The sequence below is a fragment of the Drosophila rhopaloa genome, unplaced genomic scaffold (genome assembly GCF_018152115.1).
Source record: "Drosophila rhopaloa isolate 14029-0021.01 unplaced genomic scaffold, ASM1815211v1 contig_167, whole genome shotgun sequence".
Classification (NCBI taxonomy): Eukaryota; Metazoa; Arthropoda; class Insecta; order Diptera; family Drosophilidae; genus Drosophila; species Drosophila rhopaloa.
Window position 1 is genome coordinate 2,870,081 of NW_025335047.1, and position 14,751 is coordinate 2,884,831.

Sequence of the window (14,751 nt, forward strand, 5' to 3'; positions counted from 1 at the left end):
CTCACCGAGCTGTTTCTGGCGATAACTCAATAAATAGTTATCGATAAATGAGTTGGGCGGGTCATTTGAAAATAAAAATTCAAAGGTTTAATATTATTTTGACTATTAAGCACATTCCCTTTTACTTTCTAATGCTTATTTAAAGCACATAACTAAATTATATTTGTAGTAATCTTTAGTTGATTAAGGTATTCTACAATGTCATACAATTACTAGTTAATAAATATGCTTACATAAAATAGACTTTGTGCACATTTATTAAAATAGCGGCGTGCTTTTCTACAACATTTATACAACAGTCAACAAATCGCATTCTAGTGGAAGACAGCATATGAAAGCAGCGGAAGTGACTCCTCCCTTGGACTTCAATCGTACTGCAGGTTGCCCATGCAGATGTACTTGATGTCGACGTAGTCGTCGATGCCATGCTTGGAACCCTCACGCCCAACTCCGGACTCCTTTACACCGCCGAATGGTGCCTCCGCAGCGGAGATGATGCCCTCGTTCACTCCGACCATGCCCACCTCCAGTCGCTTGGCCACTCGGAACACCTGCTGCAGGTTCTCGCTGTAGAAGTAGCCGGCCAGACCTCTCCTGGTATCGTTGGCCTTCTTCACTGCCTCCTCTTCGTCCCGGAAACGGATGATGGAGACGACCGGACCGAAGACCTCCTCCGTGTAGAGTTGAGCAGAGGGCGGGACATCGGTGACTATTGTGGGTGCGTAGAACAGGGCACCTTTGTCACTCAGCGGCTTTCCACCTAAGATAATATTCGCCTTCTTGGACCTCGCATCCTCCACAAAGCCACTGACTTTCTTGAACTGCATTTCGTTGATCAGAGGTCCGATTTGCACATCGCATCCCTGGCCATCGCCGATTTTCAAGGCCTCCACGCGCTTTTTCAGCTGCTCCACAAATTTGTTATAGACGCCATCCTGCACGAAGAATCTGTTTGCAGAGACGCAGGTCTGTCCGCAGTTCCTAAACTTGGAGGCCATGGCCCCATCAACCGCTTTTTCTACATTCGCCGAATCGAAAACAATAAACGGAGCATTGCCGCCGAGCTCCAGGCAAATCCTCTTGATGCCATCAGCGGAATTTCGGAACAGAAGCTTACCCACTTCAGTGGACCCTGTGAAGGATATGCCCCTCACATCGGGACTCTTGCAGAAGAGATCGCCAATGGGGGCCGCTTTGTTGGTGGTAACCACATTTATCACGCCTTTCGGGATGCCCGCATCCACCGCCAACTTGGCCACCGCCAGAGCGGTCAGAGGAGTGTCCTCCGAGGGCTTCACCACCACCGTACATCCTGCAGCCAGTGCGGCTCCTGCTTTCCGCGTGATCATGGCCATGGGAAAGTTCCAGGGCGTAATAAGGGCCGCCACTCCGATGGGCTGCTTCATCACAATGATCTCCCGATTGGGCTGAGCACTGGGCACAATCTCGCCGTAGATGCGACGGGCCTCCTCTGCAAACCACTCCACGAAGGCGTTCCCGTAGGCCACTTCCCCCTTGGACTCGTTTATGGGCTTGCCCGACTCCGCCGTCATTATCTCGGCTATCTCCTGCGAGTGCTCCTCGATGAGTTTGTGCCACTTCTGCAAACCGAGATTAGATAAGATTAGCAGGGGTTAACTTATAATGAGAGTAAAACTGGCAACGACCTACAGTTGTACTTATCTGTAACTATGGTGAATATTATGGCTTCTATCCTAATTAATAATTATTTTTAAGCAAGTAGCCTTAAGATTTATCAATGCAATATAAATGCCTTTACTTGGCCAACATAATATGAATATAATTCACTATCTACTAGAAAAAGAATTTGACTACAGGAATATAATATCTAAACAAAATAAAGTTTCCATTAAATGAGTCTAATTTTTAAATTTATCAGCGAACCTTTATATGTTATACATGGATTAAGAAATTCAGGTTATAAAAAGCATGCCATGAAATATAATCTTTAATTAAGGCCTGTGGTTTTGACTGTATTAATTGTATTAGTATATTCAGATCTATGGATCGAGAATGAGCACCCCTGATAGGGAATGATCCCGGCACTCACCTTGAGCAGATTGGAGCGATCTTTGGCCGTCAGGGATCGCCACTCCTTGGACTCGTAGGCCTGCTTGGCGGCATCTATGGCCTTTTGGGCATCGGCCACCGTCATGTTGGGAACTTTTCCAATGAGGGCTCCATTGGCAGGATTCCTGACCTCAAAAGTGGCCTTTGAGTTGCTGGAATCCACCCAAGCTCCATCTACCAAAGCCTTGTCCTGGACCAAAGCCGAAAGTCCTCGCATCCTGCAGAAGTTCACGTTGCCTCCTGATCGTGCGACGCCGCTGAGCTGTCGCCACATTCTGCCGGCTAAAAATAATAAACAAGCAAAACTCCAATTAACAAATGGCTACTAATCGATTATTGACACTACCGCTCTCTTATTACCTTTTTTCACCTGAGTGAGCTTAGGGGGTCTATCTTATCTGCTACGTTATCAGTAGGGTTCGCTGCTCCCAAGTGCTATAGCTGTAGCTTTAATAAGGGCTTTGATTAAATTTAATTGATTTTAATTTGTTACGCTCCGAACCAGCAGAGCGATAGACGATAGGCAGATATTTACGAGCAGTGACTGCCAACTCGTCTTTTACTAATCAAAAACAGCTGTGGGCATGCCGCGAAAAAATTAATGATTTGAATTATGTAATCAGTTTCGTTTAAAAATTTGTTTAATCAATCAAATCGACTTATTTTTACTTATTCAAATATTTTCAATATTTGTTTCTTTTATTGATTAAAATGTATTCATTTTGTAACTTATATTTTATTTTAGAAATATAGTACATGTTTTCTTTCACAGCAATCGAAATCACGCTCACACTTCGATAAATCGACCGTTTCGCAGCAACCACCTTTTGTCAGTGGAATGCGCGGCAACCTTATGACTTTCAAAAAGAAAAAGGAAGCAGAAAAAAAAGAAAGTCCATGTAAGCTTCCTGATTCCCATTTTTAGCCGTTGCCTCACAACGATTTTAAGGCAGCGCCACTTGTCTTGGCAATCTCTGGACAATCGGTGCCTTTCGCCCGATCTTTTTTGCATGCGCCGCCAACGTGGAGCGGAGTGTGCTCCATTTATTATGACTTTGCAGGCAGTCAGCCTTCCAGCCAGCCAGGCATCACGACCATAGATTTCACATATGCCGGCAGCAGTTCTGCCAAAAGGTGGGTCTCCCAACCCATCCTGAACACCGAAAACAAAAATGGATTTCTTAATATTCTTTTTCAATACAGATCGTTAAAGATAACGCAGTAATTTCTAACAATGTATTATAGTTTTTAATGCTTAAGTTTGTTAAGGTGTTATATTGGTCTAAAAATGTTTGTCATTTAAATCATTGTCAATTAAATTTGTTATTTAGGATAATGATTCCTCCATTTTTAAGATTTTATAAAGTTTGTTGTATAGTTTTTCGCATTGTGTCTGCTTGAATTAGACAGCGGCAGGTTCTGCCTACTGGGCTACTGGTCATGCAGCTTCCACCGCTTGCGACTCACCTGGTTTTGGCCTCCCTTCATCAAGGAGCCTGGCAATCAGTGTTGCAAATTTTGTCAATAAATTTTGGCTAAGAATGCCAAAACAGGCGGCCGCCATGCGGACATCATAACTGTTAAGATAAGATTGCCTAGATGCCGATCGCGATCTGGATCCCAAGACTCGGGCTCCGAAATGAATTCAATTAGTTGTGATTTAAAACTAATTGAAAATGCGTCTAGCTCGGAAGCAAACGTGGCTGCTCCTGGCTGCTGTCGATAGGTGTTTAAGTTATTTGTCTTAAGTGCTGCCGGGAGGTGTGTGCCCCTGTCCCATTCCATACTGATCGAGATCAGGCTGCACTTGGAGAAATGTAGTGACAAAACTGGGATCAAAACATATTTATAGCTGGACAAATTGATAATCAAAAGCAACAGTTCTTTAATAATAAGGACATTCTGAGAAACTATGAGAAACTAATTCGAAAGATAGTCTTTTATTTGTAAATCCCCAAAATATTTCTAAGCTCAAACTATTAAATATTTCAATTTCAATGGGAACATTTTTTTAAACGATAAAATTGGATCAATTCTTAGCAGGAAAATATACTAATATAGTAACATTAAAACCTTAAAGACTGTGTGTTATGATAAAGAAAACCATATTCTTTTTTTAAGTAATAACTACATCTTAGTTCTTACAAAGTAAACTATAAATTTAATACGTGACCAAAGATTTTAAAATTAAATTATATGAATTTAGTTTGTATCCATCAATGCCAGTTAATCAAATATCCTTTTGTTAAGCTTGAAATTTTGCCAGTGTTGCCTTTTCATCAGGGCCCATCAAAAACCCATCTAATGAAGTAGTGAGCCAGTCGGCAGTCAAAACCAATCTAATGTCTACTTAACTGCACAATTTTGACAGTTTTAATGCGCTGCCATGGTCTTGCGAATTTATGGGGCCTTCGTTTTTATAGAATGCAAACAATTGACAACCCAGAAATAGGCAGCCGTGTGCCTTTTGTGCCGGCTAATTGTAATACGAAATCATAACACGCCATAAAAACGACACAAAGCTGGAGAGATGGGATCGCATCGTATGGCCTGGACCGGTTCTGGTGCTATTTCTTCGAGGCGGAGGCCCTCTGGAAGCCCAAGACGCCGCCCTGGCAGCTGGTCAGTGGGAACAATGATGAGGCCCTCTCTTTCATCCCGAACATCCCCGTCTCTTTCCTTGGGATTTCAGCCCACTCTCTAACGCGGAGCAGCCGAGCCATAAATCATGTTTGGGAACACGTTCCTCAACGCGAGAATAAAACATCTGTTGTTGGGTTTCTTTTGGTTGGGATCTGATCTGGTTGCCTGGCAGCTTTCTGGCGAGGACAAAGGACTCGCAAGCTTAGGGCGCAAACTGGTTGCCAATTGTCCTGGCAGTGTGGCAAGTCGGCAAGATGGCAAGATGGCAAGAAAACAAAACAGCCGCCGAACAGATAGATGTCGTGATCGACTCACGCAACAACAGCAGCTGCTCCTCGGCATTAACCATCCTCGACCGGGTTACAAATTAACCCATTGAGGCCTTGCGCAGGATAGGTCAGAATTCCTTTAAAAGACTCAGAAAACAATAAGATCCATTTCTACTTATAACACTTACAAATGCTATACAATATTTGAAATTAATTTATATGTATCATAGGAAACAAAAAAAGAAGTAAATCCATTTTTCAGTTTCTCATTTTACGTATTTAACAAAAAATCTACCCAAAAATACAAATGACGAAAAATCGACTCCAAAATACAAACCAAGCTGAAAACACAGTTTTTTAGAGGATTACACCACAATCATTTAGAAGTATGCCACTTTGAAATCGGATGTCTTTAAGAAAAGTTATGGGCTTAGAAGTGCAGGTTTTAGGTCACTTTTCTGCAAAGCCATTTTTCGAAAATTTGGAAAGGGGTAACACTGTCAAAATGACGAAAAATCGACCCCAAAATACAAATCAAGTTGAAAACACAGATTTTTAGAGAATTAAACCACAATCATTTTGAAGTATGCCAATTTGAAATCGAATGTATGTAAGAAAAGTTATGGGCTTAGAAGTGCAGGTTTTAGGCAACTTTTCTGTAAAGCCACTTTTCGAGAATTGGGAAAGGGATACTTGGTAAAATTGACAGAAAATAGACGCAAAAATACAAAGAGACGCAAAAATACAAAGATTTGAATACAGATTTTTAGAGAATTAGAAGACAATCACTTAGAAGTATGCTTCTTGGAAATCGGATGTCTGTAAGAAAAGTTATGGCCTTTTGTTTTTGATAAAGGCAGTTTAATGTTTCTGTAAATGCCTAATAACGATGTGACAATGATGACTCAGTGCAAAGATAATCAGGGGCGGCAGTGTTTTCGATTTGGTACATACAACTTTTAGAGGGTTAACTTTTAAAATGGCTGCGGGCTGCAGGATAATAGCTTCGCTGATATAAGCGCTGCTGCTCCTGTTTTTGGTCCCTCTGGTGCGATTCCGATTCGGATCCTGGTGGCGATCCTGCTCCTGCTCCTGCTGACTCACCTTGGCACGTGTGCTTAACGACCGTCTTTGCAGCTGCTCGCAAGTCAAGTCGCAAGGAAATCGAGTGAGGACGAAGATGGAAGCCAAGTCGGAGCAGCTGCCGGTAATTCTCAATTTCGAATGTCCCATCCAGATCCGAAACGAGGCGTCCTGAATGCGTCAGCAGATTAGCTCTGTCCGGGTGGAAGCAACACGTGTGCGATTGTGATGCCGATCCCGACCAGGATACCTCTATCCGTTCCCCTTCGCGAGCCTATTTTTTTTTCGTTTTTATAGAAGATCCCCGCAGCCTGGCTTAATTATTGTTTACCTTTGCATCAAGGTTACGGCATTATGATTATGCCCTACTTGATTATTATTTCATAATTCCGCCGCCCATTGTGTGCCTCTCTACTTTCCCCGGCATGTCCTGGCATGCACTGGAACTCGATCCCGTTGTCCTTGAGCCGCAAAAACGATACGATCCCTTATCCGTATCCTTTGTTGTGCCTCGATACACGAAATAATGCCTTGCCAACCCCAAAAATTCAAACAAGGGAACACCCGAATATTGAAGATTCCAAGACCTAGGCGTAAAATACCCTTCGAAATGAAGTGAAAAGTGATTGCCTAACGAGTGCTTTTGTGATAAGAACCTTTATTTATGACGGATTCAAGCGAATCAAATTAAATTTTTATGAGAAAGTTATTTTGGAAATTTCACAAGTCAAAAAGTTTCTTATTTCCGATTATTAAATGGATTTTGGTGGGATCAAGGAACCCCACAGGGCAAATAAATGTAGTGTTATATTTCAGTAATGGTAAGTTTTAATTGGTAAATAAATAAAATACATTTATTATTGCAAAAGAGTCTTTGAATTCTTGAATTTTAAAAATTTTAAAATATTAGAAACTCATGGATATGGTATAACTCCCGATACACGAATCAGGGTATCATAATTGCGTACTTTTTTCACAGATATAAATCTTTTTTCCTGGGCTGCGCATATTCCTTTGGTTCGACCTCCGGTTGTCTCTGCAAAAAAAAATATTAAATTGCGCATTCCTTTCGCTACTCCTTCCCAAAACTCACCAAAGTTGAAATTTGGTACATTTATTGCGACTTAGTCATCTCGTAACCTGGTTCTGGACTCCCAAAATATTGGGGTGGATTTTGAACTAGTACTTTACACTGCAGAAATTGAAGATTTTCGGGTTCAATTTATTTTGTTCATCATGATTTATCTAATACTTTAAATGTTACCCCAACTATAATTAGTTAAGGAAAAAATAAAAAGAAACTTTCTTACTTAGTTTATTAAGTCTTTTGGATTGTTTATTAGACTTACTTAGAATTTACTAAGATAGGCATTTATTTTTTCGGTGTAGAGGAGAAGCACCGTCAACTGGAAGATATCAAGACCTTAACACTTCACCAACTGTTCGGATTGGAAAAAACTGTACCGAAAATCGCTTAAAAGCGCGTAAAACATAGTTTCAAAGCAATCCAAGGAACTACGCATTTCGATTTGATCCTTGCCGGAATCATATATGAGCTAGCATTGTTTTGTATAATTTATGCAACCCCAACGCACAAAGCCATCGAAAGGGCGGAAATGGGGTGGCTCTATCGCGCCTCCCTCCCCTTTTGCAGCATCTCCATTTATGGGGTAGTTCGGTGGCAAGATGGTACACAAAACAAAATTTGGATAACACTATTAGAAAAGCATACATCAAAAATATAGCAAATATCATAATGTGTGTAATTTAATAAGAGAATGATTTAACTTATAAATAGATAGATTAATATGATATACCAAACTTATAAGAAAAACATTATCTATCATTTTAGATGTTGATTTTTCTAAGTGTAAGCTTGATGCTGTTTCTGGTGGATACCAGAAAAATCTGTTGCGTAGTCCTGCTCCCTGATTCAATTGCGTCGTCGAGGTATTCTCACGCTGGATTTTCCCAGTTCTTGTCCTTGGCCCTGCCCTTATCCTTATCCTTGTCCTTGTACTTGTCCCTGATCCCTGGTCCTTTTTCCTTTCCTTTTCCTTGGTGGCTTGTTGTGTTTTTGATTTGGGTAGGCCTCAGTTGCGCCTTTGTGGGCATAATTATGCCTCCGTTCTGGAACAACCGATTGCATTCTCATTCAAATCCGGTGCAGTGCAACATTTCTCATATCGCATTTCCGCTTAATTGTCTGCGATTGTAACAGGCTTAAAGGGAATGGAAAAGGAAAAATAATGAAAAGGAAGCGGGGAGGACGAGATGATCGCGATCATCCGAAAGCTCCCGGCAGCTGTTGTTTCTTATTTTTGCCAAGTTTATGCGAATCGCCCGAAACGCATAAACATATCAAGTTACGACGATCGAATTTTTGTAAAAACCGGAAGTTTTTAAATCTCTGTCTAAAAGACAAAAGACCAGATCATTGGCGGCCTTTGCTCTTTATTTTAATTTGCAAGCAAATCTTCATAAATTCTTACATTTTTTCTTAATGATGATGCGCTGAAAAATCAGCTCATTTACCGCCCTTGAGGGGACCGAAAATAAAACAGAAAAAAAGGATCCCATCTGCGGCGATCTTGAACTTTGCGTCCCATTTCGATCACTTGATTTGTTTTCAAGTCACTGCAAATACGAATTCTGTTACATTTTTGTCGAGCTTAAGTTGGTCTCTGTATATATTGAACAAACAGAGGCGATCGAACTGCAAACAGCGAAATCAGCACTCATAAAACAACGGAGATCGGTGGACTTCAGGAGAAGATTGGGATGATCGGCAGCGGCTCTACTTTTTGAGATGGGAAAAACTTCACCTCCAAGCGTGAGACAAGATCATTGACGCCTCAGCTTTATTAACATCTTACTCGTAAATCTAGTAATTAAATCTAAGTAACCATTTTGTGATCAGTTAAAGTTAAATAGATTTATTTATTGCACTAGAAACTATGGAATATTAATAACGTTTTTATTATCAAAGAAAAAGGCTGTTAACCTGAATTTGCTATACTAAAATGGTACTCTTTGGAGATGGAACTAATTATAAATTATGTTCTGAATGATATTATATTAAAAACAGAATATTTGTCTAAAACAACAACTAAAGTTTAACCCATTCGAAACCCCTTTTGAGGTCTAAACTATGTACTTTATTGTAGTTATTGTTTTATTGCACCTTAAATCCTGCACTTATCTTGCGCTGCTTTTAATCCCCACACTCAAGATCAAGTTCCCGCTGATCTGCCTGCTTATCCCCCTGCTGACAATGCAAATCCATCGAGATTTAATGCTTGAGTGGCTCACTACTGGAAGATTTCGTGCTTAGATCGCCGCTTTACAGCCATATATGAGCGATCATGCCAAATTTGCACACCATCGATCGATGGATGGGCAGCAGCCCGAGGAGGGTTATTCGCGCTAACAACTTCATTGCAACACCGTGAACAAGATCGCAAATTGCAGCGGATCGATCAAAAATACTTTCACCTTGGCTCAAATGAGACGTGAAATTCGCTCTTGCGCAAGATTCCTGAAAATGGCATTATGGTAGAGAAGGGACCTACGGTTCGAGATGGTTCTTTTGGTGCTCCTTCTATTGTCCTTTTTCGCCTAAGCCGCAAGCAAATTTGTTTACCGCTCGAGATCGATCATTTTTGGGACCGTAAATCACGGTAGGATGTGCAGGACCAGTGTCCTTTTGTCTCCGGCTCAGCCTTTGTGCTCGAAATGTTGTTTTTCTTTCGGCTTTTATTTTTTTCCCAACTGTTTGCATTTCGAAATGCAAAATGTGAGCAAGAAGAAGAGGCTCAAGGGAGAGAGGAAGAAATGCTGACCGATCTTTTGGCGATATGCAAACATCTGCCTTTGGCCCTGTTTACTTGTTTTTCGACCACTCCACACCGGTGAACTCAACTGTACCCGTGGATCTCTCACAGAGAAATTGGACTGCACTCATTCCTCATCAATTTGCTACGTGCTCTACCAGGAATCGCAGCAAGGATCATAGTGGAACCAATCACTCCACACCTGTTATTTAGGACACTATTAGCTACGTGATCGCGCCTCGCGATCTTCCCTCACGAAATCTCAAGACCATATATATCAACCCGAAAAGGTTTAAGCCAAACCTGTTGGTCCGCCTAATGCCGCACATTAATTCAATAGGCCACGAAAAGGAGGATCGTGGGTTCGCTCATGCATGTAGATCACCGCAGCGGATCAAAATAAATATCGAAAAACGGTCCAGAAACAGGCTCAAAACAGGTACAGGTAGGCCGATGAGATCCTCTGTCTGCGGCTCGTCTGCCGGATTAGAGTTAGAAAAAGGATCGATGAATGCGCCAAGGATCTCGCCGATCGACAGTTGAAGTGGAAACCCTTACAGGGCCGCTTCTTCAATTCCAATCCATTCGGGCGGAAGTAACAGCTGCTGCTTCTCGGGTCTTGATCTGCATCTTTTCGGTCCTTGTAAGACGGCTTGGCAATTATCGACGCTGCAGCTGTAAAATCCCCAAAAACAACAGACTCATAATACCGAAATCACATCAAAAGCTTCGCTCCCACACAAAAGCTTCCTGGGGTTTCAGTCGTCTTTCTGCACTTGCCAAAAATCCAAGAAAATTGTAGACAGAGAAAAACACTAACAAAACCGTTTAGTTTTATAGAGAATCAATCTTCTAAAGCTACTAAAATGATTTTATCAAATGAGCTATATCCAAATATAATTTGTTTTATAAGTTTATATAAATTTCGCCTTTCTAAGATAAATTTCTTTCTTAATAACTGAATAGTAATTCTTGATCAACTCTTTTTGTTCATATACTTAAAGTCTAAGCAATTTTATAAAACCCATGTTTTTGTAATGCCTTTTTTCAGTGTTTTATACTCCCATCTCGCCCCTGCAACATCAATGCATCTTCTCTGTTTGGGCCCGATCTTCTTCTTCGACTGCTGTCGTTGTCGCACCTGTCGCACAATTTATTTTTCGCCCAAGAAGCAAAAAAGCCCAAAAAGCAATGCAATAACCACCGAAAAAATAAAAAAGGAACAGGCCAGCAAAAAGCAGTTGCTTGATGTGCAGCGCATATCCGTTTGTCTTTAGCTTCCTTTTGGTAATGACGACAGAGCCGAAAGAAGCAGCTGCCGTCCCAAAAACATGGCCAAGACAACAGCAGCGAAGTGCTTTGGTCCTGATCGCGAGATACTTGGATGTATCTGTATCTGCAGACTGCAAAATACGAAGACGATTTGCAGCGGAATCGAGGTTGGGCTTGTAATTTGCAATCGTTCACATGCTGTTCCTGTCCGATTTTATTTGCTTTGCTTTATTTTAGATGCTCTTTTGTGGTCATAAAGTTTATCTGCCTTCCTGGACGAAACCAAAAGGTAAACGATTGCCAAAAAAAATATGTATATTGAAAAATCTCCTTCTGTTCGGTTATTTTTTTTTCAGTTTCGGTGAGAAACAAGAAAAGGTTCACAGCCCTTTTCAGCAGTTGTAGATCAATGTCACATTTATGTTTTGATTTCAGATTTATAACTTTATTAAAAATATACAAGAGGTCCTACATTTATGTGCATGTTCCTTGACACGTTGAATTACGGCAAAGAAATACCACGATGTTTCAGGGCTAGGATAAAATCTTTAACAGGTATTGAATGTAATATTATTCACTGAAATGCAACCAAAATTTTATACTTTAAATTTTATACATTTTGGCTGAGACTCATAGAAAAACAAATCGAGTAATTGGGTTCTATGAAATTCACTGGATATAAGTGGTCTTGTTAGTTTTCATTTCCTCAAATGGCATAATACGAATTTCCCCTGTTCACAGAAATGGATAGTGATAAGTTGCAAAGATCCTTTTTTTTGTGTCCCACACTTAACCTTAACCCCTTGTTCCCCCTTGGGTGCTACTGCGGCAGCCGCTTGTGGAAAACAAATTGCTTAGAAAACATAAACAAATTACAGCAAATTAATAAAGCTGTTCGACGGTTATTTAATGGGCCAGAGGGCAAGCCGAAGAGGGGATCGCTGGGAAGAGGGAAGCATATATATTCCCGAATCTGGGTGGTGGTGGCATGTAAACGATAATGTAATGGAAGGGAAAATGCTACACATATCCCCTAGTCGCCATCCGATTTTCCCTTTTTTTGGCAGGCACTCGTCAAAATGGGTGTGAAGACGCTCGGCGAGATTAGACAATTTAATATGGTTCGTTAGGAGGTTTGTGCCCGCTTGGCCAAAACGGAAAAAAATCAAAACATAATTTCCAACGCTTGCAAAAGGGAAAAAAAGGAAAGGGACAGGGGCAGCACCTTTGTACCGTTACCGGTTCTCAAAGACGCAAATGGTGGTAAACTAGTTTCGCCGCTGGATAGCTGAGTAGCTGGCCTTCGCTGCCTCTGAAAACCACGATTCCTTTGCCGGCATGACAATAGAAATTAGAAATACAGACACACAAGAGCAGGATAAAAAGAAAAAGAAGCGGAGTGCGTAAGGATCAAGGATCACAAAGATCTGAGCACGAAGGTACAGCTGGGCCGGGAACGATCTGAGCTTAACCCACTAAACAATGGTTGATGGGTTTTCATTCAAAATAAACTTTACCTTAATCATTTTCAAAGAATAAAAAATAACTACCTGATAATATTCCTATCAATTCCTGTATCTTATCTGTATGTTTTTGTTTTAAATATAACATTCTAAAAGGTAATTTATAAAAATACCCATTTGAAACTAAGATAAGATATGAGTACACGAACATTGATTATCTTGAATTTAATAACTAACATTAAACGTTATTTTTGTATAGTTAGTATTTACTAAATGAAAAATATTGTAGCATTTTTTTAAAACTTTAATGATTTGTAAAATGACAGATAGTCCTTAGAGCTTTTATAAATACAGAGGGTTAGGAAGCACGGGGGTGGGGGAATCAATTGGCATTCGGCAGATGTTGTCCTGCGGCGCATCCTTTGTAATTAACAAAGGAGTGCGATGGAGTCGGCCGAGGAGAGACCCCGAGGCACGGGCCCGTTTAAAAGTCCCCAACAGCCTGAGCCTGTTTGTACAGTTGCCATTGCGATCGTTAAGTCGTTCGCTTAGTCGGTCCTTCAGTTGGTCAGTCATTCAGTCAGTCAGTCAGTTAGTCACTCAGTCAGTTTGCCAACCTGTCTCTGTTGGCATCACCTGCCATCGCCATCGTCTGCAGTCTGTTAATGTGTTTAATGATGCCTTGCCCATCGGCGATCTCAGTCTGTTTTCATTTATGCTAAATTGCGGCTCCGACTCTCGGCTAGTACTGCCAAAAAGCTAAACAAAATTAGCCACATTTATTATGAAACGCATACAACATTTTTAAAAATAATAACCTTTAATTTATTAGAAAAATCATAAAAGAGACAAATTTCTGACTTTTGGTTTGCATTCAATATATTAAAATATAAATCTTATTTATTTGGCAAGTAATCGAAAACTCTAAGAAAAGTTTATTCAGATATTTTAATGCATAATTATGTTAGCTCCCCATTAAATGAAAAATATACTTTTTAATTGTTGTTGGTTCTTTTCTTATATATGTATGAATAGACTATTTTTATGCTGATTATAATTCCTTTTCATTGGTAAAACTATAGTGAAAATAAAGACAATAAAATTAAATATCATATAATGATACTTTTGATCTTTTTAAACAATGCAATAAATAATGAACATAAAATGAGATTTTTACTCATAAAAGACCCAAAACTTCGGAACTGAATCGTGAGATACTTGCTAGTGATAGCTTACAAAATTAAAATAGCCAGAGCGCTCAGCTCTGTTCAAGGTGTGACTATGGGACTCTGTGCCATTCCATATGTGTCCGGACATGCCTCGTGCCTCACCGATTGTCCTGATGCGATATGCGGGCAGCGGGGGTCTTCTGGTTTGTTTTTCATCGATCTCTAGCCACGCGCCGCAACTTTCCTCGCGACTCTCGATCGAGGGCTTGCCGCCGATGCACCTGCTCTCCTACCAAAACTAAAACCAACTGGCCACCGAATGTGGGCCGCCCTAATGGAGTTGTCCCCGGGCCCAAGGCTCGCAACTTTTACCAGCCTGCTCTGGGCGATCATTAGCTGACAGAGGGGCTCCTCTCCGGACAACAGTTTTCGAGCCTTATGTTTTATTTTAATTTTCTTTTTTTGTGCATTTAGTAGGTCCCCTGGCAATTTAGGAAGGATACAAAAGCCTAGATCTTGGGAATTCAAAGTTGAGTTAGCCTCGGAAGATGTTCAAGGCAGTTTCTTCGAATTCAAATTCGTAAATTACGGTTTAGTTTTTTAATATTTTGGGGAATTCAAATGAGTCTATTTAAGTTTATTGGAAAAAAGATGACATATGTAGGTTATGGGTAAAAGACGCATAAGCAATTAAAAAATAGTAAAAAAATTCAGAACTCTTCTTCTCAAATCTTATTTTAACTTTATGTTTATATTTCTAAGTAAATTTTAAATATAATAAAGGAACAATTTTAAAATTAAAAGAAATGAATTGAGACTTGGTTCTTAATCGCTTGAAATCAGTCCAGGCATTCTTATTTACCATAGACAGCCCCTTTTTGAATGACATAACATCCCCCTATTCAACGACATTCTAGATCCCTCGATT

The 14,751-nt window shown here is 40.4% G+C and overlaps 1 protein-coding gene across 1 annotated transcript; it reads right to left on the reverse strand.

The window, feature by feature from the left end:
• Positions 1-239: 239 nt before the first annotated feature.
• LOC108046823 (succinate-semialdehyde dehydrogenase [NADP(+)] GabD) lies at positions 240-2,619 on the reverse strand. Its single transcript, XM_017126736.1, has 3 exons — positions 2,452-2,619; positions 2,072-2,373; positions 240-1,601 (listed from the first exon to the last, which is right to left on the reverse strand). Exons 2-3 carry the CDS (start codon positions 2,363-2,365, stop codon positions 366-368), a joined length of 1,530 nt encoding a protein of 509 aa, XP_016982225.1. The 5' UTR covers positions 2,366-2,373; positions 2,452-2,619; the 3' UTR covers positions 240-365.
• Positions 2,620-14,751: the final 12,132 nt, after the last annotated feature.

What these genes read in the sequence shown, in the direction of transcription:
- LOC108046823 (XM_017126736.1), bottom strand. Translation starts at nt 2,365, where the DNA reads ATGTGGCGACAGCTCAGCGGCGTCGCACGATCAGGAGGCAACGTGAAC. An exon ending in ATCGCTCCAATCTGCTCAAG is followed by an intron (nt 1,602 to 2,071) that starts GTGAGTGCCGGG and finishes CTCGGTTTGCAG; the next exon opens with AAGTGGCACAAACTCATCGA.